General features: G+C 36.2%; 4 protein-coding genes across 4 annotated transcripts; 1 reads left to right on the top strand and 3 right to left on the bottom strand.

Annotated features, from left to right (window-relative positions):
* Nucleotides 1–1,175: 1,175 nt before the first annotated feature.
* Nucleotides 1,176–2,150, top strand: LOC147517117 (uncharacterized). The gene is made up of 2 exons (XM_086594653.1): nt 1,176–1,311; nt 1,396–2,150. The coding sequence occupies exons 1-2, from the start codon at nt 1,192–1,194 to the stop codon at nt 2,023–2,025; spliced, it is 750 nt and encodes a 249-aa protein (XP_086450779.1). The 5' UTR covers nt 1,176–1,191; the 3' UTR covers nt 2,026–2,150.
* Nucleotides 2,151–2,957: 807 nt separating this feature from the next.
* On the bottom strand, nt 2,958–5,200 carry LOC147517115 (uncharacterized). The gene is made up of 2 exons (XM_086594652.1): nt 4,564–5,200; nt 2,958–4,479 (listed from the first exon to the last, which is right to left on the bottom strand). Exons 1-2 carry the CDS (start codon nt 4,852–4,854, stop codon nt 4,141–4,143), a joined length of 630 nt encoding a protein of 209 aa, XP_086450778.1. The 5' UTR covers nt 4,855–5,200; the 3' UTR covers nt 2,958–4,140.
* Nucleotides 3,134–4,009, bottom strand: LOC147517116 (uncharacterized). Its single transcript, XM_086593480.1, has one exon. It carries the CDS (start codon nt 4,007–4,009, stop codon nt 3,134–3,136), a length of 876 nt encoding a protein of 291 aa, XP_086449606.1.
* Nucleotides 5,201–20,056: 14,856 nt separating the features above from the next.
* Nucleotides 20,057–23,490, bottom strand: LOC147517114 (large ribosomal subunit protein uL30y). Its single transcript, XM_086589508.1, has 7 exons — nt 23,178–23,490; nt 22,343–22,527; nt 22,093–22,190; nt 21,245–21,302; nt 21,095–21,174; nt 20,492–20,594; nt 20,057–20,420 (listed from the first exon to the last, which is right to left on the bottom strand). Exons 2-7 carry the CDS (start codon nt 22,523–22,525, stop codon nt 20,205–20,207), a joined length of 738 nt encoding a protein of 245 aa, XP_086445634.1. The 5' UTR covers nt 22,526–22,527; nt 23,178–23,490; the 3' UTR covers nt 20,057–20,204.
* Between the last annotated feature and the right edge of the window lie 1,108 nt (nt 23,491–24,598).

Raw genomic sequence — 24,598 nt, 5'->3', positions numbered from 1 at the left:
TTGGTTTAGGTGAGGAAGAAGAAGATGGAGAAGGAGAGGGTAGTGAAACTGATCTTGTTGCAAAGTGGTGATGTTTTGAGAGATATTAGTGAAGAGTTACCCAAGACTCCTCATGATGACCAGGTGATGGGGGAAGACCATGTATATGGTTTTTTCCAAGAACCTGAACATGAACATGAAGGCCCTTATGATAATGATGAGGGTGCTCCAGAGTTTTTAGTTGAGGAGGTTGAAGAGAGGGTTGTAAATACCTACAAATGTCAAGAGAATGTGGTTCAGGAGTCTTTGAGCAATGAAGTGCAGGAAGAGGGTGTGAAAGAGCCTGTTGATGAGAATGTGATTGGCCAAAGTTCCCTAGTGGAAGTCTATAATATGGATGTTGTTGAGCATGTGCCATTTATTAGTCCCTTGGACATTGCTCCTGGTGATGGTCCCTTGCCTACACCTAATGTTGATGTTCCCTCCAATGATGATGTTGATATTGATGGGGAAGAAGTCCTGAACTCAGAAATGGAGAAGGTCACATTTTCTACTTTACTTTCTTGCAGTACTGACATAACTGACTTGCATGTATTGTCACCCACAACCGCTCAAACCTTTGAGGTAGATAGTCAGCTCAAATCTATTGTTGTTATGAAATCTAAAAATGATAATGTGATGTTGGGAGAACGTGATAATGATGTAGATGATGATGATCTTTGTGGAGGGGAAATGGTGGTCCCCGATGTGGTGCGCATCTGAGAGTCAAATGGCAAGTGAAATGAAATGAAAAAAAAACTGAAGAAACACACCAAAGAAAAAAAGAGAAGGGAAGGGATGCAAGGTCAGGTCATGGGAAGAAAACATTGGACAGGAATGTGATGAAACCGATCAAGTCCGCTTTCGCCAAAACATTTATCAAGAAAACCACCACCAAAGGTGACCTCCTCATACTACAAGATACTATTGGAAGATGTTCACAAGGTTGTACAGTCCACAAAACTGTTTAGATGCTAGAGTGTTTGGATACAACCAGTCTATTTCAAGGTAAAGTTTCCATTCATTGCATGGAAGAGTGGGTAGATGGGAGGTCAAGACACAACTAACATATTATCTTACATATTAACCAAAGAAAGAACTAACATATTAACCATCAAAGAACTAACATATTAACCATCAAAGCCAACTCGTGATAATAATGTTTAAAATTCTATGACTCAGGTGATCACCATATATGTGAAGCTGTTGATCAGGTGGTACATCCAACATTGTAAGGAAAATGGCATTCCAGAAGAAGAAACATATACTATCATTGAGGATGTATACTTTTCTGTAAGTTGTATCTCATTGGTTGATGGAATTTGTTTTGTATAGTTCACCTTACTGATGAAGTACTTTATGATTTTGTTGATGTAGAAATTCATGAACAGAGAGTATACAAACTTTAAGAAGAAGATGGAAGACCAAACCTTCAGTGGTGCAACTCCTGATGACAGAGTAGATAGTGGTGCGTATCAACCACATGAAGTTGTTAAAGAGTACTTAGACCCTTATGAAGGAAGAATTAGAGATCAAGCACACCCATCCAGGGCAATGGGTCTTATCATTCCTCTTCAAGTTGAAGGTAGCCACTGGGTTCTTGAAGTCTACAATTTTGGAAAGAGAAAAATCTACAACTATGATTCTCTTGGTCTGAAGAAAGTTTCTGATGAGCAACTTGCTATAGAGACTTGTCTTACTTATGTCATGAGGTGTGTTGATCCATCGTCACCTCATGATTTGGGAGCCCCTTGGGCTCATGAGTTTGTGCCTGTTACTCAACAACCAGATACAAATAGTTGTGGCCTATTTTGCCTAGCCTATCTAGACTGCCTTATGAGGGGTGTACCTGAGGAAGTAAACAAAATAGATATGCAACCCCATCGAATGAGGAAGAGGATTGGAATGGATATAATTAATTGTGGGTTGAATCCAAATACTGTTTCAAAAAGCAGACAAGAGCAATTGGAGAAGAGTTTGGAGGATGCTAAAGAAGTCGGTACGTGAGCAGGGGAATCACTATGAAACAGCTTGGTGGATGCTACTTCTTCTATTTTGTGTTTAGTGAAACAAATAACTTCTTCTATTTTGTGTTTAGTTGTCTAATTTTAGTATGGTAATATCATTTTGTGGTGCCGCGATTAATATCATCACTTAATTTGTGATGATGGAATTTGTCATTCATTGCTTCATGCTTTCATGGAGTGATGAGTTAAGTTTTTAGTGAAGTATTTTTTATGGAATTAGTTGCTGATAGGTCCTGCAATCCAATATGGTTATTGGAATATTATGTTTCATCAAACATTTGTGTATAGTTTAGGCGGGAAATGTTTTCAGGGAATAGTTTGGCCAACACCACTTAGGGCGGGAAAATAGTGTGTTTCCTTTATAAGTACAACCTGGGTTGCCTTTCTTGGTCCATCCCATTTCTCTTTTCTTTTTTCTCGTTCAAAATGGGTGGGGGTGAGGATTCTACCAAGAATAATACAAATGTTGGTTCATCATCAACTAACTATAGCAAATGTTTTAAGTGTGGGAAACCGCCTTTGGAAGATCAACTGTCCATGGGCAACTACGCGACCGGTCCGCTATGCTCTCAATCTAATATGAGGTATGGTGTAAGTACAAAGCCATATAGTCCGGGAAGAAGGTTTCTCTCATGCAGGGCCGATCCATGCAAGGGTTTTAAATGGATAGATCTAGAAGGTGAAGGGACACATCCATAAGGCTAAAGCACTTGCTAGTGAAGCAAAGGTGACAAAGGAAAACCAGTTGCAAATCACCATTGATGATCTATTAAAATGAAAATAGAGGAAAAGTGTTGATGATGTTAGCCTACTTGTAAAGAAACTATCCATTAGAGATCGATATTAATAGTTATCGTGTTGATGACCATGTCATTGTTATAGTTAATGATATTAATAGTACAAGAAGATGTCCGTTCAAACCAAATTAATTACTTAAACCAAAATTGCCAACCAAAACTATCCAAAATATCAACCCCGAAGTAAAGCCACAGGGTAACAATTTACCACTAACATATATGCAACTGCAAGTGCCAATTTCAAACAAACAAACCAAAGCTGCCACTATTGGTGATTGGTTAAAAGAAAGATCATATGTACTCTTCATATGCAAAATCTGGTGGAATCCCAGCTGAAAAATCAATCCACTCAGCATCATCACTGGCAACCGTGCAAGTTGCCTTATTGTGTCCAAGACCACCACAACGCGTACACCTTCTTCTTTGCACTGGGACTCCCTCTCCTTTAGAGCGCTTTCTCTTTTTCTGTGGTCTTCCGGGCATCACCTCATCAACGGGTGGACGGATGATGATGCCATCATAAACCCAAACCCACTGTTCTTTTCCTCTTAATGGTGTCCAGTTCTCTCTATATGTATCCATCATCGTTTCTTTTGTGTACCAATGCAAGCAAAAGTCATATGCACATAGCTTACAGTGATCGATTGCCTTCATAGCATGGCTACAAGGAAGACCAACCTGTTGAAAGAAACCGCATGTGCAAGTCCTCTCCAAAAGGTCTACGGTGTCAGTACGGTCTAGTGATTGCACAGAGTAAACGTGCTCACTTGCCTTTGTTGCTGTGAAACGTCTACTCGAATATCTCGACGAGATGAGCACTTCCTCAGCTGATTTGGTCAGTTTTGTCTTCAGCTTTGACGCCATCACCCGGTAGTCATAAAAATGTTTCATTATGTTCAACCTGATACCATTGACAAGAGATGTCACTGGCATAGCTCTCTCTGGAAGTATCATCTTGTTCCAGCTCTCTATGTGATTTGTGTAGCAAATGCCATACCTTCTCATTGGAGCAAAAGCACAACACCACGACTCTTTCGGAATCTTTACAATCTTTGCATAACCTTTGCTGTCGGCACAATAAATTTGGCTCATAAGTCTTACAAATTCTGCCTGTTCATAAGTTTCAGCAGCTCTCTTCACCTTCCCTTTTGTCTCTTGCTTAGTCATACAATTTGAAATGTGTTGTGCACAAAAGCAATGGACCGCATTAGGAAGTATTTTAGGCACGGCTTGAAGAATGCTTAGATGCCTATCAGAGAGAAGAACAAAGTTTTGCTCCGTCCCAACAACAAGGTCTCTTAACTTTTCCAGAAACCAATCCCAAATTGGTCATTATTTTCCTTTGGGACTATGGCAAATGCAATTGGAAACACGTGGCTATCGCCATCAGCCGGGATAGCAGTTAGTATGATTGACTTGTACCTACCTGTCATGAAAGTGCCATCAATCATAATCAATGGACGAAGACATCTTTTGTAAGCTCGGACAGTGACGCCGTAGCTCACAAACAAACGTTCAAACTTGTGCTCAGGGGCCGATGACGTTTGCAGCTCGGTGAAACAATCTGAATCCACTCTTTTAAGTTCTTTACAATAATTTGGCAACATTTGGTACGACTGACTAAAGCTTCCCCTTATCTGCAAGCAAAAAAGCCAAACAAACATAAGTTAGTTGTTGCTACTATTGCGTTCATTAGTTGCTGATATAACCAAGGCAGTTACCTTTTGCATTGCAATTTCTTTTGCTTTCCAAGCAACTTTATACGACACATTTGTCTGGTGTGCGCCCTTAACCTCCAACTGCAACTGTTTCGGAGCCATATCAATATTGTCCCTAAGTTTCGATTTCACAACTTCTGAAACCCATTTTGCATCAGCTTGTTTATTAGTTGCAATTGCTTTATCTTGTGAACATGTATGTGCTTCTCTGAAGGTTATAATAACCCATATATCAGAACCAGTGGTCGGTTTTGCAAACAAATGAAATGTGCAACCAGGAGACTTACACTTCATATAAATCCTCTCAAGAGAAGTGCTCTCAGACGATGCAAATCAAACATGTTTGCTATTGCGTATGACTTCATGTCTTTTATAAGATCATCCCGAGTAGGATAGTGTTGTCCTACTTTAGGAGGAACAAACTTCAGGTTCACATGAGGAGGAGTTACATCCACTTTAGCTGGTGTTTCTGGACTATGGGGAGAGCGAAGAGGATCATATCCTTGATGTAAGTCTTCTGAATTGAGATCTTCTGCACCGAATAGCGTAGCATCAACCATTCCATTTGTTTCAATATCAGGTTCACTTTGGCCTTCCTCATCATTAACAATCATATCAGGTTCAATTTGGCCTTCCTCATCATTAACAGTCATATCAGGTTCACTTTGGCCTTCCTCATCATTAACAGTCATAGGCGTGCCTCCCCAAAAAAACTCTTGACTACAGTTAGGAGTAGACCATACATCACAATCATCATCCAATAATTGAACTTCATCATCATCATCTTGATTACCACCATTTACTACTCTAACTTCATCATCATCAGCTCCATCCTTTACTTGTACTACTTCTTCTTCAAAATTAACTTCATGTAGTATTTCAACTTCATCATCATCACCCTCATTATTGTCAATATTTTGATTCATGGAAATTCTATATTCCTCAGGGACGTCCTCTGTATCACCATATGGATTTTGGGAATCAAAGTCATCATAATCAGGTTGATCAAGATCTGGTACACCATCTTGCTCATCACCATCATTGACCATCCCTGTATTATATCAGTAATTAGCTCCCCACTATCAGCAACTAGAACTATATGTTACCTTGCAAGGCTATAGAGTGTACCTTCCACAAAGAGAAGGCGGTGTGACCGTTTCTTTTAAATCTTGAAGGTTCGGTGTAACTTCGGAGGAAACACCCTCCGCCAAATATCTATATTTCAATGAACACTCGATGAAGTTCCACACCACTATCACGACAAGTAAGCTATCATCTATCAACATATCCCATTGATATCGAAGACTTACCCGCCATCACCTTTCGAATGTTGACAAGCCGCGTGAGGTTGAATGTGTTCTTCGACGTCGTGAATCTCCACATCTTCCCATTGATGAGTCCCCACTCTCCCACTCCAGGGTTGGTCAAGGGGACTTTCTGGAAAACCAAAGATTCATAACTATCAGGAAATAAAGCATGTACCCACCCTCACTAATAATGACCTAACCAAATGGAACTGCATTACTTACCAATTGCTTCATCGACAAGTTTAAATTGGTTAATAGGACGCTTCTGACGAGCTAGCTCCTTCTGTTTCAGAAAAGAGTGTTTCACAGGAGAAACAATGCTTGGAGTCGCGTCTTTCTTAAACAACTCAATAGCAACTTCTTTCTTCTTAACATTAGGCTGTCCATTGCTTACCACTTCTACGCCGTTGATAACCCAAACCATCATTGTTTTTCTTGGAGACTTTCTTTGTTTCATAATCATGTTCAAATAATCTGTTTCTTCATCAATTCGACACGGGGACTTCTTCGTCAAGTATCTTATAGAAAAAGTAGATCTCTTTCTCGACAACACACCTTCCACGGTACTCATGAATCCTTCAAATGAAATACCCCCATCACAAACTCTCAATTTCACCTCGCCACCAACATACTTCATCCGGCCATACTTGTCCGCTTTCATCTCCCCATTGTAGTGAATAAGAACATCCAAAGAAGTACCTAACCAGTAAGTATAAAAAAACTGACACTTTTAGGACATTTATGACAGAATCTATCTTAAATGCCTTAATATTAAACCCAACATTAAATATAGAATCAACATGGAAACCACCAACATTCTACCATAACTATATAATCAACAAGCATTTATGCATGGAGACGTCATAGCTGTCTTCAAAACCCTCTTCCTTGAAAGATGAAACATCAAACAAACAAAACACTAAACTACGTGGAACAAAACCGTAGACCCAAGGCCCTAGATAGCTTAAAAAACAACAAACTATACCTTTATCATGTGAATGTGTCATGTTTTCCATGTCAAACCTTAAAAAATACAAAAAGCAGAGGGACAATGACGAGGAAGAAGAAGAAACAACCAAGAAAAAAACATAAACTTTGAGCTTTTGTCCTTATTTTTTAGGTTGGCTCAAAATACGAGGTAAAAGTTGTAAAGGTACTGACAACCAAAATCACTGAGAGTTGCTGATAGTTTATTAGTCAGTTGCTTCTTCATTATAGCAACCACAGATACTACAACATGTTTTGATTAACGTGTTTTCTTGATCAAGATCCAACGGTTGTCCATCACTGTAAAGTCAAACTCATCAGGTACAATATGATGAGTTATGCAGAGATGAGGTAAAGAGGGGAGAGAAAGTGTTGCAGGTCCACGTGGGCATTGTTTGAAAATAAGGAGAAGGGCAAAAGTGTCAAAAGTGAGGTTGAAAAGTCAAAATTGAAGAGTGGTTACTACTTGGGAACAGATTGACATTATGGGTTACTAATTGGGAAATTACCCAATTTTAAAACTAAAACCTAAATACTCCTAAATAAGTAGGACCAAATTCTAAATAATTCTAAATTTTTAAGTCCGGCCATAGACCGGGCCAAATAGCTACTCCAATAAGAGTACTCATACAACAATAACGATGGAAAACTTCTGTTTAGTAGGACCCAAATCATTTAAAACTCTTCCTTTTTTGTGGGGAAATAGCTGTTTCACTATAATATTTGACTCACTATTGACTACATGGATCTGTGCGGCTGGAACAATGTTTTAGATTATTTTTATATTTTAGACTTTAGAACCAAATCTATATGAAACAGATTATATTGAATTCGGTCCTCTTAACAAATGGAGTATTTTTATGTTTTTGGAACTACTAGATATATAAACGGATTATTTTCTATATCTAGTTTTAAACTTTTAATTGTTTAATTTAAACAACTTATTTTGCAAAAAATTGTTATTATGGTAATAGAAAATTGTTTGCTTCTAAATGTTTTTATTACTAGAAATGAAACACTGAATATGGGTTCTTTTTTTTCGATAATGAAAGTGAATATGGGTCACATGAGCAAATTAAATAAAGTTTTGGCAGATAATTGTTTTTTCATTTTGGATCTCAAATATACGTAAAATTATGGAAAGAAGATAGTACTATAGATTGGGATTAGGGGTGATAAAAAGGGCAGGCCGGGCTAGCTAGGCCCTCAAACCATAAAAACCCTCATGATTGGAGGGTCGGGTTAACCCGCCCCTATTTTGTATTGAGGGCCGGGTTGAATAGGGTCAAACATGAAAACTCAAGCCCTTAACTCGCCCCTCAACCCTCATTTTTTAGGGCCAAATGAGGGCCGAGTCGGGCCCGGTCTAATTATACGTTACTAGTTTACTTCTTTTTTTTAGTGATTTTTTATTTATTTTTATCATACTTTGATTATGTATATCAATTTTAACTCAGTATATAAAACTAATTCTTATGCCTTTAAAATATATATATATATATATATATGGTGGAATAGATAATATTTTTAACACATCTACATTTTTGGATTTGCTTTTATGTATGACTTATATTCCTATCATTTAATCAATTACATAAAACGCATATGTTATGTTATGTTATGTTATGTTATAATCTATCTCCTATTGAAAACTAATTTAGTGATTTTTTTATACAACTCAGATAATTAGAGTATAATACATAAATATAATGTAAAATAACAATAAAACGTATGAGGGCCAAGTGAGGGCTTGTAAGAGCTTAATGAGGGCCGAGCTTAGGCTTTAGAACCTAGGCCCTAGCCCACCCCTTAAAAGCATGAGGGCCAGGCCGGGCCGCCCCTTAAATCTGTGAGGGCCAATTTTTGAGGGCTTGAACATGCAATTTTGAGGGCCGGGTTGGGGCAGGTTGAGGGCCTGAGGGCCTAATTATCACCCCTAATTGGGATGCTCTTATGTTTCTAACATTTTGTGTTTGAGTTATCTTTGAGTAAATTAGAAACTGGAATAGATGTTGGACAATCAGATTTTGTAAATTGAATGAGAGTTTTCTGTGATAATCCAATAAATCACTCAAAAGAATTGAGTGAATTTAACAAGATAATGATGTAATTAGTAATTATACAAAATTTGAAAGTCAAGTTAATAATGCAATGTAACTAAGACCATAATAATGCAATGTAACTAAGACCACCCTCGATGTTGATTGCTTTTTAACAAACCTTTGTTCAACTGACTCAAAAGTAAGATTCAGTTTTACTAATTTTTTGAACAGTTGAGTTTGGAATCTGGAATCTTAGGCACTCCACTGATTATATACGTGCTTCTTTAATTTTTAGTTGTTGAAATTACTCTAAAACTAACTTAATTAAGAGGTTGTTGGTTATTTCTGAGTTGTTTTAAATATAATTGTAACTCTATTGATTCAGAAGGCTGATTAAACTACCAAGTTTATAGGGTATGCAATACTGATGATGCATGATTCCCTCCTGCAGCAAATCCAAAATTGAAGATGAATGTTTTTAGAAAGCGAGAATTGAATTGTTCTGCAGCACCAAGGAGTCCTCAATCACGAAGGTACACGCTTGAGGGAGCACCCCCTCTTGAACAACTAATACCCCTTCCTCGTTCTGAACAACCAATACCAGCTCCTCCTACTTCTGAACAGCCAATGCGCCCTCCTGCACCGCCAACGCGCCCTACTACACAGCCAATGCGCCTTCCCACTGCACAGCCAATGCACCCTCCCATTTCAAAGCCATTTAGCCCTCCCACTGCATAGCCAATGTGCCCTCCCACTTCACAGCCATTGCGCCCTCCCACTGCACAGCCAAATGTGCCCTCCCATTTCACAGCCATTGCGCCCTCCCACTGCACAGCCAATGCGCCCTCTTGCACCACCAATGCCCACTGGACCACATATGGTGAGAATGCAAGTGTTGCTAATTGGACATGGAAATTTGCTTGCGTGGAGCTGCATATTTTTCTCTTCCTCTTTACTACTCGTTCTATTGGATATGAAGAACCACCTTTTAAACCAAGCAGATCATTTCACCTCTACAACTCAAGTATGGATTTTCGCATTGGTGTATATTTTCTTTGGTTTGTTTATGTTATATCTTCTTTGAGTATGTTTTACGAACTCTGTTGCAGTTCAAAAAGTTCCTCATTTCGAAGAAGTGTTTATCATGGTGAAGAATGTTCTAGACTTTGCAATCGTTGTTGGTTTATCAATTCTATATTTAAAATTCCCTATTCTTAGCAAAATAGGGTGGCATACTGGACTTGTTGGACTTTCAGTTGGATTTACTTCCATGCTGAGCACCTATTTAGGTTCTATACTCGGGCACGGGATTGTTCAGGCCTTTGGATACATTGTAACTGCAATGAGTGTTGTATATGTTCTCTATGCATCAGAAGGAAGGTTTCTAGAGATGGGGCTTTGTGTTGGGTTGTTTCTGATCATCGCTTTTGTTCTCATCGGATATCGGTTTGTCTTACGGACCCGTTGATTGAGATCTACTTTTAGATTTTTTTAGATGTTTGATATGTTTCTTGTAGATGCATGGATTGTCGACAGTTAATGGGTAGTATCACCTTTTGATTCTTATTAAAGCAAAGAGACAGGTTTTTTGTCTCGCTAGCCATGACTGGTTATGCTCCAGTTTTGTTAAGTTTTTTTTATAGAAAACCAACTGAATCACAAGTCACACTCACATCCCATTTGTTGTTGATAAGATTATTTAATGAGTTGTGGTATAGTGTCGCCTTTGTAAAGAAGGGATTCGGGTATGTATGATGTTATCGAGTAGGGACGGAGCCAGGATTCTAAGTCAGGGGGTGCGATATTATGTGGACACCCCACCCCACAAAAAAAAAAGTATGCAACTTTTTTTTATTTTTATTTTTTAGAAGGTCTAAACAATAAAGGTCAACAAATTTATACATTATTTATTTCAATTCACAAAACTAGAATGTGTTGACTACTAAAAATTGAATATGGACTGACGAAGTTAACTACTTAAGCACTTAAGTCATTAATTGATACTACTATGTCTATATATATCTACATAATCTAGTCCACAAGTCTATAACAATTCACACAAATTGTTAACATCCTATAATGTTATAAGTCTATATAATCCTACTATCATGTGGAGAAAACTATAAAAGATTAACATTGAAAGTAAAAAATTATCTTGTTTCATTTTGTTTTTGTTTTTCTTAAATGAAAATTTTATTGATAATGATAACAAGTTTTACAAATAATTAGGACAACCGTGCAACAAGCTGCGCCGCAAGTCCTTTCTGAATTTGTTGTTGTTGTTTTTTTTTTTAAGTTTGGCGCTTGTTTAAGAATTGAGAGTGAAATAAATGAGGGATAGCTTATGGGTTTGTTATGGGTGATTAGAATTATATAAACTAACCGATTGGACTTTGGGCATTTGATTATTTGTTTTAGTCTCATTAACCCATCAAACATTCAAAGACACATTTGTCCCTCTATAATAGTTTTGGACTCAAAATAAATGATAAATGATAATTTTGTAAGAGAAAAAAGATAAGTAAAAAAAAATGTTAGTTTATTAGAATGTTTTTTATTAGTTTTTTTTTTTCATACTATTTTTTTTGTTCATTATATTCTCACTATAGTTGTGAAAATTTTAGGGGTGCAGTAGTGGAAGTTTGCTAAAAACAATTGGATGCTGCGAGTCCTTATAAAATCTTTGATGTGAGCTATCCCTTCCCATGCTGTTGGATAGTCTCGAGATCGCAAAATCTCCTTTTGCAGCGGTTACATGGAAAGTCCGTTGGTTTGATGACTGGAATTTTTTCTCGGCGTTGATTTGGTTCTTAAGGAGGAGTGGGGTTAGGTTTTGGTGCTGGGTTAGGGTTATCAAACTCAGCAAATTGTGCGAGATATAATTCATTATTCATCGATTCAAGATGGTTATCAGTGATTTGAAATGGGTTGCTGCTGATTAGAGAGATTGGTTATTGTTGATTAGAGAGATGATTCGGGATGCGAGATGGATGTTTGTTGATTCAAGATGAGTTCTTGTTTTCTTGGTGATTAAAGATTGAAGATTGTTCTTGCTGGAGTCTTGATTTTGTTTCAACAACGAAGTGTTTTGAGTGCCACTTTAAATAGATAAAGGCGCGCTTCTAGATCCCTCGACCAATAATGCATCGAGATACGTAATTACACATATTCTTCCACATCACAATGCCACCTTTTAACGTACACAACATCTTTAATATGGAATTGTCCCTATCCAGTCTTATCCATGCGAGCCATGACCCTGTATTTCTTCTATAGGTGGTCAGTCGTCACTATGCTTACTGTATGTTGTACGGAGTAGGGGTGTGCAAAGGGTCGGGTTTGGGACTAAACCAACCACCGAACTGACCATATCGTTTTATGCTTTTCTGGAACCGAATCGAACCGAACCGAACTAATTTCCAGTTGAACCGATATCTGAACCGAACCAACTGGGTTATGGTTTAATCGATATTAACCGACCCAAACCGACCGGTTTTCACATATTTTTAAATTAAATCAATTAAATATGTATATTTTAGTATATATTATATATGGCGAGTCGGTTCGGGTTGGGTTTGGGAGTAAACCAATGACCGAACCGACTCTATTGGTTTTCACATATACTTAACCGAACCGAATCAACTAATAAACAAGACCAACCCGAAACCAACTGGTTCGGTTCAGTCGGTTTTGTCAATTCGGCCGATTTTATGCACACCCTAGTACAGAGTACAGGTTAGGTTGCTTTTTATTTTATTTTTGGATAAATCGGTTCTATATACTTTGATAAATCGGTTCTACATACTCATAGACCCATATAGGAGGGGTTTACACCAGCATACTTTAGAGCCCACTTACATAGTTCATGACTCGAAGTGTTGTTTAACCTCCTTACCCTACCAAAAATTAAAATCCTGACACGAATCACAAGAGTTTCCCAAAAGACTATTACAAGAGGACACTATTTCCAGTACTCGATCTATCTTTGTGTTAAGTTGCCAACCTACATCAACTCCCCTGTTCCTTTGCAACTGCATCAGGTATCTATTATCTCCCAAAATAAGTGTGTGGCTTAGCCAATGCTTCCTCAGGAGGTTGATTGCTAATTCTGTTCCAGCTACTTCTATTTCCAATGTATTTGTTGCTTTGAAGTTCCTATAAGTAGCACCCAATAGCTTTCTAGTTTGATCCACTGGTATAGTTGTTGCTGCCCCTTTCCCATTGTCTTTGTGGAAAGAACTATCAAAGAAGATTTTATGCCAACTAGAATAGAAAGCTATACCATAACTATCTCTAGAACTATCATATTCCAATCCTAGAGAGTTTTGATAAGGGTTGGTCTTAGGATCATTTTTCTTTGTAGCTTCCCCGGTGAGTTCTGCTTTTTTAGAGGTTTGTAGGAAGATACTTCTTTGGTCTGGCTTTCTTTTTTCAAACCGCATCTCATTCCTCATTCTCCACATTTCTGATAGTAATATTAGAGCATATATACCAACATATTTATGCTCTATATGTTTCTTCTGATAACTCCACTCTACAAACAAATCCACCCAATTAATCTCTGACACTTCTACTCTCATGTATTTTTATTCTCATATTAAGGCCTGACCCAAACCAAATAGTTCTGGCCCATTCAATTCACATGAAAAACGGATAAGCTTCTGATTCTATTACTCTCCAACAAAACTACTTATAGAGTTATAGGAGTGATCCCCTTTGAACTTATGTTGCCATGCTTTCTCACCTATAGGTATTCCTCCTACATATAGTTTCCATATGAACTGTTGTGTGTTTGCATCTAAACCCAACTTCCATATCTTTCTAATTATCTTAGCATTGAAATTAGAGCATTCACCTTGCTCATATTCCTTTGTAAGGAATTTATATGCTGATCTGACAGTATATACACCCTTGGCATCTCCAACCACTAGCCCACTACCACATCTTCTGCATTAGCCTTGATAGGTACTTCACTAATTTTCTGACAAACTGACTCCGTAAACAAATCTCCCAGCCTATCCAAATTCCAAGACATTATAATTGTCCAGGAGCTGATCCACCCTCTGTAGACCAGGATTGTAGTTAAGACTTGCATATTTACTTAAATAGATAGGTTTATTATTTATAGTAATCCATGGTTCATATAAGATAGGTATGTGGGTGTCATCTCCTACTATACTTTCTAGAGTAACCCTCCTTTGACTCCCTCCATAGCTCTCATTATGCTCTTCCAAAAGTAAGAGCTTCTTCCAGATTTTGCCTTATCTTCCTCATTTCCCCAATGCCATTTATAAATACTGCTGAAGGTTTGCCATAAGGAATCTTTATCATCAATGAGTCTCCAACAATGTTTACCCAGCATAGCAAGATTCATCTCTTTTGCCTTTCTGAAACCCCCCTTGTGCTTTGGATTTGCAGAGCTTGTCCCAGCTCAAAGTATGGATAGCATTACCTTGTAAGATCCCATTCCACCATAAATCTCTATTAATCCTATCCAGTTTTTCTGTAATATTTCCTGGTAACTTATAGACACTCATGGCATATATAGGAACATCTTGTCCAATACTGTTCACTAGTGTAGTCCTTGCAGCTTGAGATAGAACCCTGGCTTTCCATCTAATTACTTTTCTCTGTAGATTATCCACTAGATACTCAAAAGCCTCAGTTTTGTTTTTCCCCACTCTCATAGGAACTCCCAAATATTTCTCTTTCCCCGCCATCTTTTCCACTTTCCACAGTTTCAACAGCATTTTCTGATGTTTGGGATGTACATTCTTGCTAAAACAAGCACTAGATTTCTCTAGACTTACTTTTTGACCAGAAGCCGCATAGTATTTTACAAGTATCTCTTTAAAATTTGCTACTTCAATCAAATTGGTTTTGTTATAAATTATATGGTCATTAGCATACAAGAGATGTGAGATAGAAGGTGAGTTTCTCTTAATCTTAATCCTTGTGATCTTTCCTTGTTGCTCAGTTTCTGCAATCATTCTTGATAATGCTTCAGTAACTAAGATGAACAAGTAAGGTGATAAGGGATCACCTTGTCTCAGCCCTGTCCTTGGTATGATACTATCCAAATGAGATCCATTCAGCAACACCTTGAAAGATATAGTTTCTAAGAATTTCTTTATCAAAACAATCCATTTCCTACAGAAACCCAATCTTACCATAATTTGGTAAATGAATTCCCACTCCACTCTGTCATAAGCCTTCATCATATCCATCATCTTGACTGCCATCCATCCCTGCTTCTTCTTTTTCCTCATATTTTTATAAGCATTCAGCACCTCACTATTTAGTCCAATATTATCCCCTATATACCTTCCTTTCACAAAGACACCTTGATATGGGGATATAAACTTCTGGAAATGGGATTTTAATCTATTGGCTAGAATCTTTGAGATGATTTTATAGGGCGGTACGGTGAAATTTCCCATACATCTGATTTATGCTTTGAAGTTAGTTTGACCAGTTACATCTGATTTCTAATTTCTTGTTAATTATTCTTTGAAGTTATTTCAATGCATTTGTATCAAGTTTCTGATTTCCCGTTAAATATTTCTCAAGATATTGCATCCAATTTCTAATTTACCATTAGTTAATCTCTTATTTTAGTTTAATGCGGTTGCATCCAGTTTCTGATTTTTTGTTAATTATTTTTTTAGGTTAGTTCAATGTAGTTGCATCCAATTTTCGATTTCTAGTTAATTGTTCTTTGAGGTTAGTTCAATGCATTTGCATTAAGTTTTCGATTTCCCGTTAATTATTTTTTGAGGTTAGTTCAATGTAGTTCCATCAAATTTATGATATCCCGTTAATTATTCATTGAGATTAGTTCAGTGCAGTTGCATCCATTTTTCGATGTTTCATTAATTAGTCTTTGAGATTAGTTCATTGCATTTGCATACAGTTTATGACTTTCCGTTAATAACTCTTTGAGGTTAGTTCAATATATCTGCATCTAGTTTTTGATTATTTATGCTTTGAGGTTAGTTCGATACAATTATATCCAATTTCTGATTTTTCGTTAACTATTCTTTGAGGTTATTTCAATGCATTTGCATCTAATTTCTGATTTCCCGCCAATTATTATATGAGGTTAATTCAGCGCAATTGCATTCGGTTTTTTATTTTCTGTTAATTATTTGTTGAGATTAGTTCAATGCATTTGCATCCAGTTTCTGATTTTCTGTTAATTATTATTTGAAGTTTTTTTTATGTATTTGCATACCATTTCCAATTTCCGTTAAATATTTTTAAAGGATTTGCATCCAATTTATAATTTTCGCTAGTTATTTCTCGACGTTAGTTTAATGCAGTACATCCATTTCCGATTTTTAGTTAATTACTTTTTGAGTCCGGGTTTATTGTATTTGCATAAAGTTTTCGATTTCCTATTAATAATTACTCTTTAAGCTCAGTTCAATGTATTTGAATCCAGGTTTCGATTTTCTTTTTAATTATCCAATGTGGTGTGTAATACCAACTTCAAACAGACATAAAAATAAATTATGTTTCATTTACTATGTGGGATTGTCATAAGAAATTATCCAGGTTCCGATTTCCGTTAATTATTCTTTTAAATTATACATGACTCACTATGTAGGATCTTCAAAGATTATCTACTTAACGTGTGATGTTATATTAATTATTCTCAAAAAATATTTGCAACTATATATACAGAACTATTATATATAAATATTATATTGATCACTCATCCAAATTTCTTATAACATGAAAACCCCGCTATCCATTTAAAAAAAAGAACTCGCCCTTGATAAAACCCTTCAACTTCATTTTGTTGTTTAATAATAGAAGTTTGATTGAAGTTTTGTGAGATTGCCTAATAAGGCGAAGTTCATTGAAGCTATTTGAATAGCAAGAATGTTTCCCAATCATCTGAAAATAGATAAGATAAACACTATTTTAAATGCAAAACTATATTTATTGAGACATTCCCACAACATATAACACAACTATGTTTTGAGGTTAGTTCAATGCATTTGCATCCAGTTTCTGATTTTCAATTCCGTTATTTATTTATTTTATGTTAGTTCAATGCAGTTGCATTTAGTTTCTAATTTCCCGTTATTTATTTTTTGAGGTTAGTTCAATACATTTACATCTAATTTTCTATTAATTGTTCTTCGAGGTCAGTTCAATTCATTTGCATCCAATATTTGATTTCTCGTTAATTATTCTTTGAGATTATTTTAATGCATTTGCATCCAGTTTTTTATTTCTTCTTTATTATTCGATAAGGTTGCATTTGCATATAGTTTCTGATTTCCCGTTAATTATTGTTTGAGGTTAGTTCAATGAATTTGCATCCAGTTTTCGATTTTCCGTTAATTATTTCTTGAGGTTAGTTCAATGCATTTGCATCCAGTTTATTTTTTGAGATTAGTTCAATGCAGTTGCATCCGGTTTCCAATTTCCCGTTAATTATTATTTAAGATTAGTTCTACGCATTTGCATCATGTTCCCAATTTGTAGTTACTTTTTCTTTGATGTTAGTTCAATGCAATTGCATCTAGTTTCCGATTTTCCATTAATTTAATCATCGAGGATTAGTTCAATGCATTTCCAACCAGTTTTCAATTTCCCGATAATTATTTTTTTTATATTAATTTGATGTATTTACATCCAAGTTTTGATTTCCCGTTAATTATTCTTTAAGGTTAGTTTAATGCAGTTGTATCCATAGTCCAATTTCCCACTAATTACTTTTTAAGATTAGTTAGTGTTTTCATTTGCATCAAGTTTTCGATTTTCCATTAAATATTATTTGAGGTTAGTTCGATGCATTTGCATCCAATTTTCGGTTTCCCATTAATTGTTCGTTGAGTTTAGTTTCATGTAGTATTGGGTGTACACTTAGTTTCGTTTTGTCCGCTTAGTTTTGGGTGTACACTTAGTTTTGAGTGTACACTGTTACTTATTTTATGATTAGTTGATTTTTCTTTTTTCTTTTTTGTCCCAGTCACATGTGAGGTTAACAAATGTAGAAAGTAAATGTTCAGGCAACTCAACTCAATTCATTTTTTCCTTCGATATTTCATTGTCTTTTTCTAGAAAAAAATTTTGTTATGTTAAACTTCACCTAAGATTAGTGTGAAAACTATTCTTTGTGGCATAAGAGTTTTAGGGTCGAAACTATTGTTTTTAGCAATTTAGTTTTTTTGTCTCCTATTTTTTTTCGTAATTAGCTATAGCGTTTAGGAAAAATTGGAGAATTTGTGAAACTCTAGATGGGATTGTTTCTTTCTTTATATTATATTTTTTCGTAATTAGTAATAGAGTTTAGAAAAAATTGGAGTCGATGTGAGTGCTCAAATTATCTGATTTTTCCATATTAGTCTTCTACTTTTTCGTAATTAGCCAAAGAGTTTTATAAATATTTGAGGAGTTTAGAAAAAACTGGAGTCGATGTGAGTGCTCAAATTATCTGGTTTTTCCATATTAGTCTCCTACTTTTTCGTAATTAATATTAGAGACTCTGTGAATGCTCAAAAAATAGAGCCTAGAGGGTACAGCTATAATATATATCTAAATACTTCCAATTCTCAGCCATATAACAACTGGGAAAATTTCCAATTCTGTTTCCGAAGCCTTTGTTCTCAATATAATTACACAAAATCCCAAATATATTATTTAATTGGTTTCAACTGGCAAGTAAATCCTGGACGTCATGTCCACTTCAATCCATGCTTTAAGCCTTTAACCATCTGTTTTAGCCAATTCCAACTCAAGGTAAACTTGGCCGATATTTTTTAGGAGTTGGATTCATTGGACTGGTTGTTCTGATATTAAGCAAGTTTGGTTTTTCCCTTCTGAAATGTATGCGACCAGCATTAACTCATGGGCCACTTTTTCTCTTTTATTTGTCTAGACTCTAGAGTGTTACAGATTGTTAAGTATTGTACGCAGTAGTGCAAACTTCTAGCTATCTTTTGGTGAACTATCGGACAAATCCATTAAACAACACATTATATGCAGTCTGAAAGTCATTGTTAAGCGAGATCATTCCACTTCACCCAGTCCTGGTCTGGTGAAATTAGTACCATAAGATCCACTAACAGGCGTCTATAGCTGGCCGATATTTGTTAGAAATAATTGTGATGTCTCGTTTGTTACTTACGACTTGCAATCCACATACAGTTGAGAATCAAAACAATTTCAAATACAGTTGAGAATCAAAACAATTTCAAATATTGTTAGCTTCTCAACTTTCATTGGCGCTAAAACGGGACAAGTTGGACATGGCGGAAACAGTAGAAGCAAACTCGCCAGAACAAAAGATAAACAAACACAAGAACTAAATCAGACGTTGTTTAAGCGCACACCAATTTCAACAGTTCTACAATGTATTTAACGCCATAAATTCGAACAATAGATAGACAAATTACAAAACCATTTCAGTATTGGCTCAATTCAATAGGTGGTGGAAAGATTGTCGGCCCTTCATCATAATGCAGATCACTTCTTCAAAGTTATATATTCCCTTCCATGTCAAATGAGGTATTGTCCTCGCGTAAAAGAGTTCATATTAATCATCTGTGGGTAGATAAGCTTGCCTTGCATCCAGGAAAGTCTGACAAAGACGTCTACAATGAAGTGTTATACCCTAACAATGTCTGTCGTCGCAGGCTTTTCATTCGAGTCCAGTTACGCTCAAAGAGATCCAATTTGAAGACATCAAAACCACAAGTACACAAGTATAAATGACCCATAATCTGTATAGTTTCTTCTTCTTTTTATGAAAACTTATTTTATTTGATCTTCACAATAAACAATAAAGAGGATTTTGAGGTCAAGCGTTTCTGCAAGCCCCTTCCGAATAGCCAGAATAGCACAGATACATCAAACCCGCTAATAATTCTTTCTGCAGCCTATCAATCGTTTTACGATTTTACCTATTCAACAAGGATTTGCTAAACATTCTGAACAGGAAGCCCTGCTTTAAGCTAAGAAAACAAACGCTGATAATTATAGCGTAACTGTATCCCCTGCAAGGACAGGCCAATAAGATCTGAAAACAACTTGGGGACAAAGAACTCTGAAACTGAGTTTTCTACCTACAGATATCCACCGATAAAATTGACCAGCAGTAGTAACTATCATGTAAACTCAGTATGTAATGGTCCACGAACAAAATAAAACAAAAACAGAATTCCAATTAACAAAAATGAGAATATGCAGAAAAATTCAGAGTTTAAAGTTGAACAAGAAAATAACAGACATACGTCATAACTAGATATCAACGCTACCATAGTACTAACTTCAGGAATAGTACTTCAACTATCTAATTCATGCGCCTGATCAACTCATTGATGAACTCTTCACGATTTCCAGCATCTCCACCCTCAACATAATGGTTTCTTTTCTTCTTCATGCCACCTGATGGAGCACTTAACTGGAATGGCCACAGGAAGTTGTTTGCTTCCCTGAAATGGGGTCCAACAGTCAGGATCTCATGAATCAAATCCTCCACGCAGATTATCCCATGTTTTCCAAGTCCCTGCCAAAACATCAAAATCAGAAAGCCAAACAAAGAAGCACTGAACATAATGACAAACCAAAAATATATACCTGTTCAACAATAGCATTGTCTGTCAAAGCAATTCGCTGCTTGTTCAGCTTTCCATACCCCCTCTTGTAAATCAATTCCCTCACGCTCTTTAGATTAGGGTACCTGTAATACAGAAATTTTTTGAATGAGCACCAGTCACTTAAAAAGGATTGAGCTCTGTTTAAAACAAAAGGTCACAACTTCTAAGAGTTAAACCAAAAGGACACAATTTTTTCTAGCGTCAAACTAACCAAGGTTTTACGTAAACAGAGTTCAAACAACCTGTGGTTTTACGGAGTGTTAATTAAACTTCAAACAAACAAACAAAAAGTGACAGTAGCCGTCCAGATTATTTTGGATATGGATCACAACTCCAAAAGTTACAATCTTTCATTTCAAAGACAGCCCAAGCGTTTTGAAATTTGACAAGCAATTTACCATTTTGTCATCCAGTTCAACGATAATTGTTCTGAAACTTAAAATAGGAAATTGGCTAAAACATTGGCTTCATATACCCCACAATGGTGAGTAGCTAAACAACCTATACACTAAAACCGACCCATTCCTAATTAGAATAGCAAACTCTCTCCAACCTCTCTGGTGCATATAGAAACAAAACTTACCCAAAAGTCACATAAGGCTCAACCCTGCGCAGCATGTTAACGGTTGCTTTGTTCACCTTGAGAAAGACTCCATTGAATATCTGCAAAAGGAATTACATATTAAAATCCATGCATACGATATGTCATATAAAAATTTGCGGCTTTTTGTACCTGTCTCAGACGTAGGAGTTGCAATATACTCTTGGTCTTTGGGTCCATTGCATTGATACTGTGAAGAGACATCACAAGCAACCATAATAAGAACCTTGAATGATATTGAATGGGCATAATAGGAAACTGAAAGTGTAAATTCCATCCACCTTAGAATGCACATGCCAATAACAGTCTGGGTTTATAGGGTCTAGTTCAAAACTTGAACTGAGCCAGGCCGATATTCATACAAAATATATGCCCGAACTCCATGGGGCTTGTACTCAATCAAGATTATTGTCTCACAAATTTCACGTGAGTTTTTATTGTAACACTCTTTAACCGTTTGATTGCTTGGAAAAGCTAAAGCAGCTGCATACAATTTCTATACCTCAAGTCTTCACTAGATAACCAAAATGTCAAACCACAATTCATCACCATAAAACCAAAATGTCAAACCACAATTCATCACCATAAAAAGCAAACTGTCTGAATATATCTAGATGACATTTGGTCTTGGCAGACTCAAACCTGGGATCAAATTCATGGTTCAGGCAAAACTAAGCTCCAGGAGAGTGGGCTGTGGGCCCACTCGTAAAGTCGTGCAGACCTTGCTTCAGACAGACAGGTAATGCTAAACGCCCCTCCTTACCCACAATAGAGAAACAATCCATACCCACAAAATGTTATTTCCAATGTATTATAGATGAACGTCATTATTTCAACTACATAGACCAAATAAGGAAGGTACTTTGACATTAAAAAAAACGTATCTCAGAAAGAACTGTGGGTATAAATGCAAAACAGAAGATGAAACTACGTAGGAAACAATCATTTTACATGATGTATTTCCTAGCTACTTGACTTACCCGCGGATACGGATAATGAATAGCAATTTGGCCTCTGGGGGGACATAGAAGCCTCCTTTCAGCTTGGCTTCCCTCTTCAGTCTAACTAACTCCTTGTCCTGAATATGAGACATACAAAAGTCAGCAATATCCTTGAGAAATAAATTATTCGCAAGAGAAATTCCACACAAACAGATAACTGTTACTTTTTTTATTTTTTTAAACAGTAAACATGTAACTGTGATACGGATTACAGAAAACAAGTTCACACCTTGTCACTGTATTCCTTTGCATATTGTTCAGCCCTCTTGAAGATCAGCTTTCTATTCTCAGAATTTTTTTTCTTCTGGACTTCAAAAGCTTGGGTTTTTGCCAACACCCATTCGTCAGCTCTCTTCCGCTTTTTCAAGAATGACTCTGGAACAATAGCTGCTGCCTTAACTTCTTCACCCATCTCTGAATCAGCAAAGGTAGGCATATATCAAAACCCATTTTTAACAAGTTATCTTATATGAAGTGGCGCAAAAAGTCGAAAAATACTAAAACAAGGTATCCATTAAATCATTTAAATATATGAAACTTAACATTAAAAATACATAACAATATAAGTTTTGATGTAAGAATATCAAATAATAGTAGGAAACTAGGATAGTATTATTCACTGGTAATATACAAATACAAATATTCAATACCATTATAACCAAATCAATAAAAATCAATTCTCGCTCCATTTCTCAAACTTATCTTAATCAATGTATACCAAACAAAACAATGCAAAATAAAATAGCCTTGAATCAAATTATATAGCCATCACCATTCAAACCAAGCATTTATCACCCGCAAATAATACATTTCTAAACTTTTACCATAAAACTTCTAACAGAAATCTACAACACAGTGAAAATCCCATTACAAATACGATTAATAACTTAGATCTAGCAACCCATCAAAGAAAAATTATAACAACATTACCATGTTCAACAGTAACAGGTACTGAACAAAACAGATTCAATGAGATCTCGAGCTAACAAATATTGGAAAAAAAAATGAAACCCAATTGACATAATGAAGAGAAACGAGGTGGGGTTTTTTTTTTTTTTTTTTACCTTTAGAGGCGTGCAGTGTGGTTCTTCAGACTTGTGAAGATGGAAGAGCGGCTAGTGGAGAAACAAGGAAGAAGAAAATAGTGTGGCAGGGGGGTACTTAATAGAGACGTGAATGACGTGAATACCCCCTTTGTTATAGAATCAAGGGTAGGGTTTAAGCCTTTAAGGGGTTTTATAAAGGGTGTTTGTCGTCATTTTACAGGCTTGGCTTATTTTAGGGCAAAGAGTATTATTATATGGGCCGGGCCTGTGAGTTATTAGTGGGACTAGTTTATGAACATTGGTCCCTGTGACAGACCCTGTTTGTAAGCCCAATTTTATAGGTTTTTCTCTTTCTTCTTCATTTCACGAGGGATGATTTTACTATTTTTGTTTATAATTGAGTAACTAAGAATATATTTTATTAGATATCAAAAATAAATCGTACATAAAAAAAAAGATTTAGTGGAGGAAATATTATGCCACGAGTCCCTTTTAAATAACAAAAATAATATTAAATACTTACGAACTAAGAGGCAGGGCTGGCTCTGGGGCAGGCCAACTAGGCAACCGGCCCCAGTTACTTGGTCAAAATTAGGGCCCCCATCTAACTTAATACCCACTAAACTACAAGCAGATTTAGTCCAGTCCAGTCCAATAATTGCAACAAACCACTTAAACATTGGGCCCAACGACCATTTGTATAAAAAACCTTATAGAAAAAATAATAATATAGGCCCCATTAAAAAAACTCGCCTAGGGCCCATCAAAATTCAGAGCGCCCTGTTAAGGGTATCTCCAATAGAGAGTGTATATATACACCTCCACATAAGTGCCACATAAGTGTCACTAGGATTTTATGACCCCTCTTACACATTAATAGTTTCTACATCCAAAATGGTATCCAATGCAACAAAGTTTAAGAGTTTGTAAAATTAAAAAACTAAAAAAAACCGACGGTCAAAGTCGGTCGCAAGGGGTTTAACCAAAAACAAAATAAAACGCACGTCACTTTAAGTAACGTCCGTAGTTCATTAAAAATGGGCCAACCAATAAATGACGGTCTTTATCCGTCGCAAACGTTATAATTCTAAAAAAAATAAAACAGACGTGAGTTTAAATGACGTCCGAATTTCTTTTTAATTGGGACGTTACTTCACAAGCGACGCCCGAGATGCTTATTAACTAATAGCCGGATGGGGAATTCTCTACCCCTTTTATTAACTATTAGCTTATCACCTGAGATTTACACTCTCCATTGGAAACATGTTTTTGACATTTAGAGTGTAAATTTTACACTTTAAACAATTTACACCCTCCATTAGAAATGCCCTAAGAGAACGTGGCTTTCTCTATCATTCCAAAAATCAAATATTATGTTATCTATTGAGGCATAAGGTTTTCAATCCAAAGTTATGCCATTAATACTTAACTTTGGCGCG

Source organism: Coptis chinensis, chromosome 2, assembly GCF_015680905.1.
Source record: "Coptis chinensis isolate HL-2020 chromosome 2, ASM1568090v1, whole genome shotgun sequence".
NCBI classification, from domain to species: Eukaryota; Viridiplantae; Streptophyta; class Magnoliopsida; order Ranunculales; family Ranunculaceae; genus Coptis; species Coptis chinensis.
Note: the sequence above shows the minus strand (reverse complement) of the source record. Positions and strands in the feature narration are given on the sequence as shown.

Bases quoted from the DNA above. Each gene is read 5' to 3' on its own strand.
- LOC147517114 (XM_086589508.1), bottom strand. From the start codon at position 22,525: ATGGGTGAAGAAGTTAAGGCAGCAGCTATTGTTCCAGAGTCATTCTTG. The intron at 21,175-21,244 runs GTACAAAAAGCC...TTCCTTTTGCAG, and splicing joins AACTCCTACGTCTGAGACAG to ATATTCAATGGAGTCTTTCT. The intron at 20,421-20,491 runs GTATATATTTTT...ATGTTTTGGCAG, and splicing joins ACAATGCTATTGTTGAACAG to GGACTTGGAAAACATGGGAT.
- LOC147517117 (XM_086594653.1), top strand. From the start codon at position 1,192: ATGACTCAGGTGATCACCATATATGTGAAGCTGTTGATCAGGTGGTAC. The intron at 1,312-1,395 runs GTAAGTTGTATC...TTGTTGATGTAG, and splicing joins TTGAGGATGTATACTTTTCT to AAATTCATGAACAGAGAGTA.
- LOC147517115 (XM_086594652.1), bottom strand. From the start codon at position 4,854: ATGAAGTGTAAGTCTCCTGGTTGCACATTTCATTTGTTTGCAAAACCG. The intron at 4,480-4,563 runs GTAACTGCCTTG...TTTTGCTTGCAG, and splicing joins AAGAAATTGCAATGCAAAAG to ATAAGGGGAAGCTTTAGTCA.
- LOC147517116 (XM_086593480.1), bottom strand. From the start codon at position 4,009: ATGACTAAGCAAGAGACAAAAGGGAAGGTGAAGAGAGCTGCTGAAACT.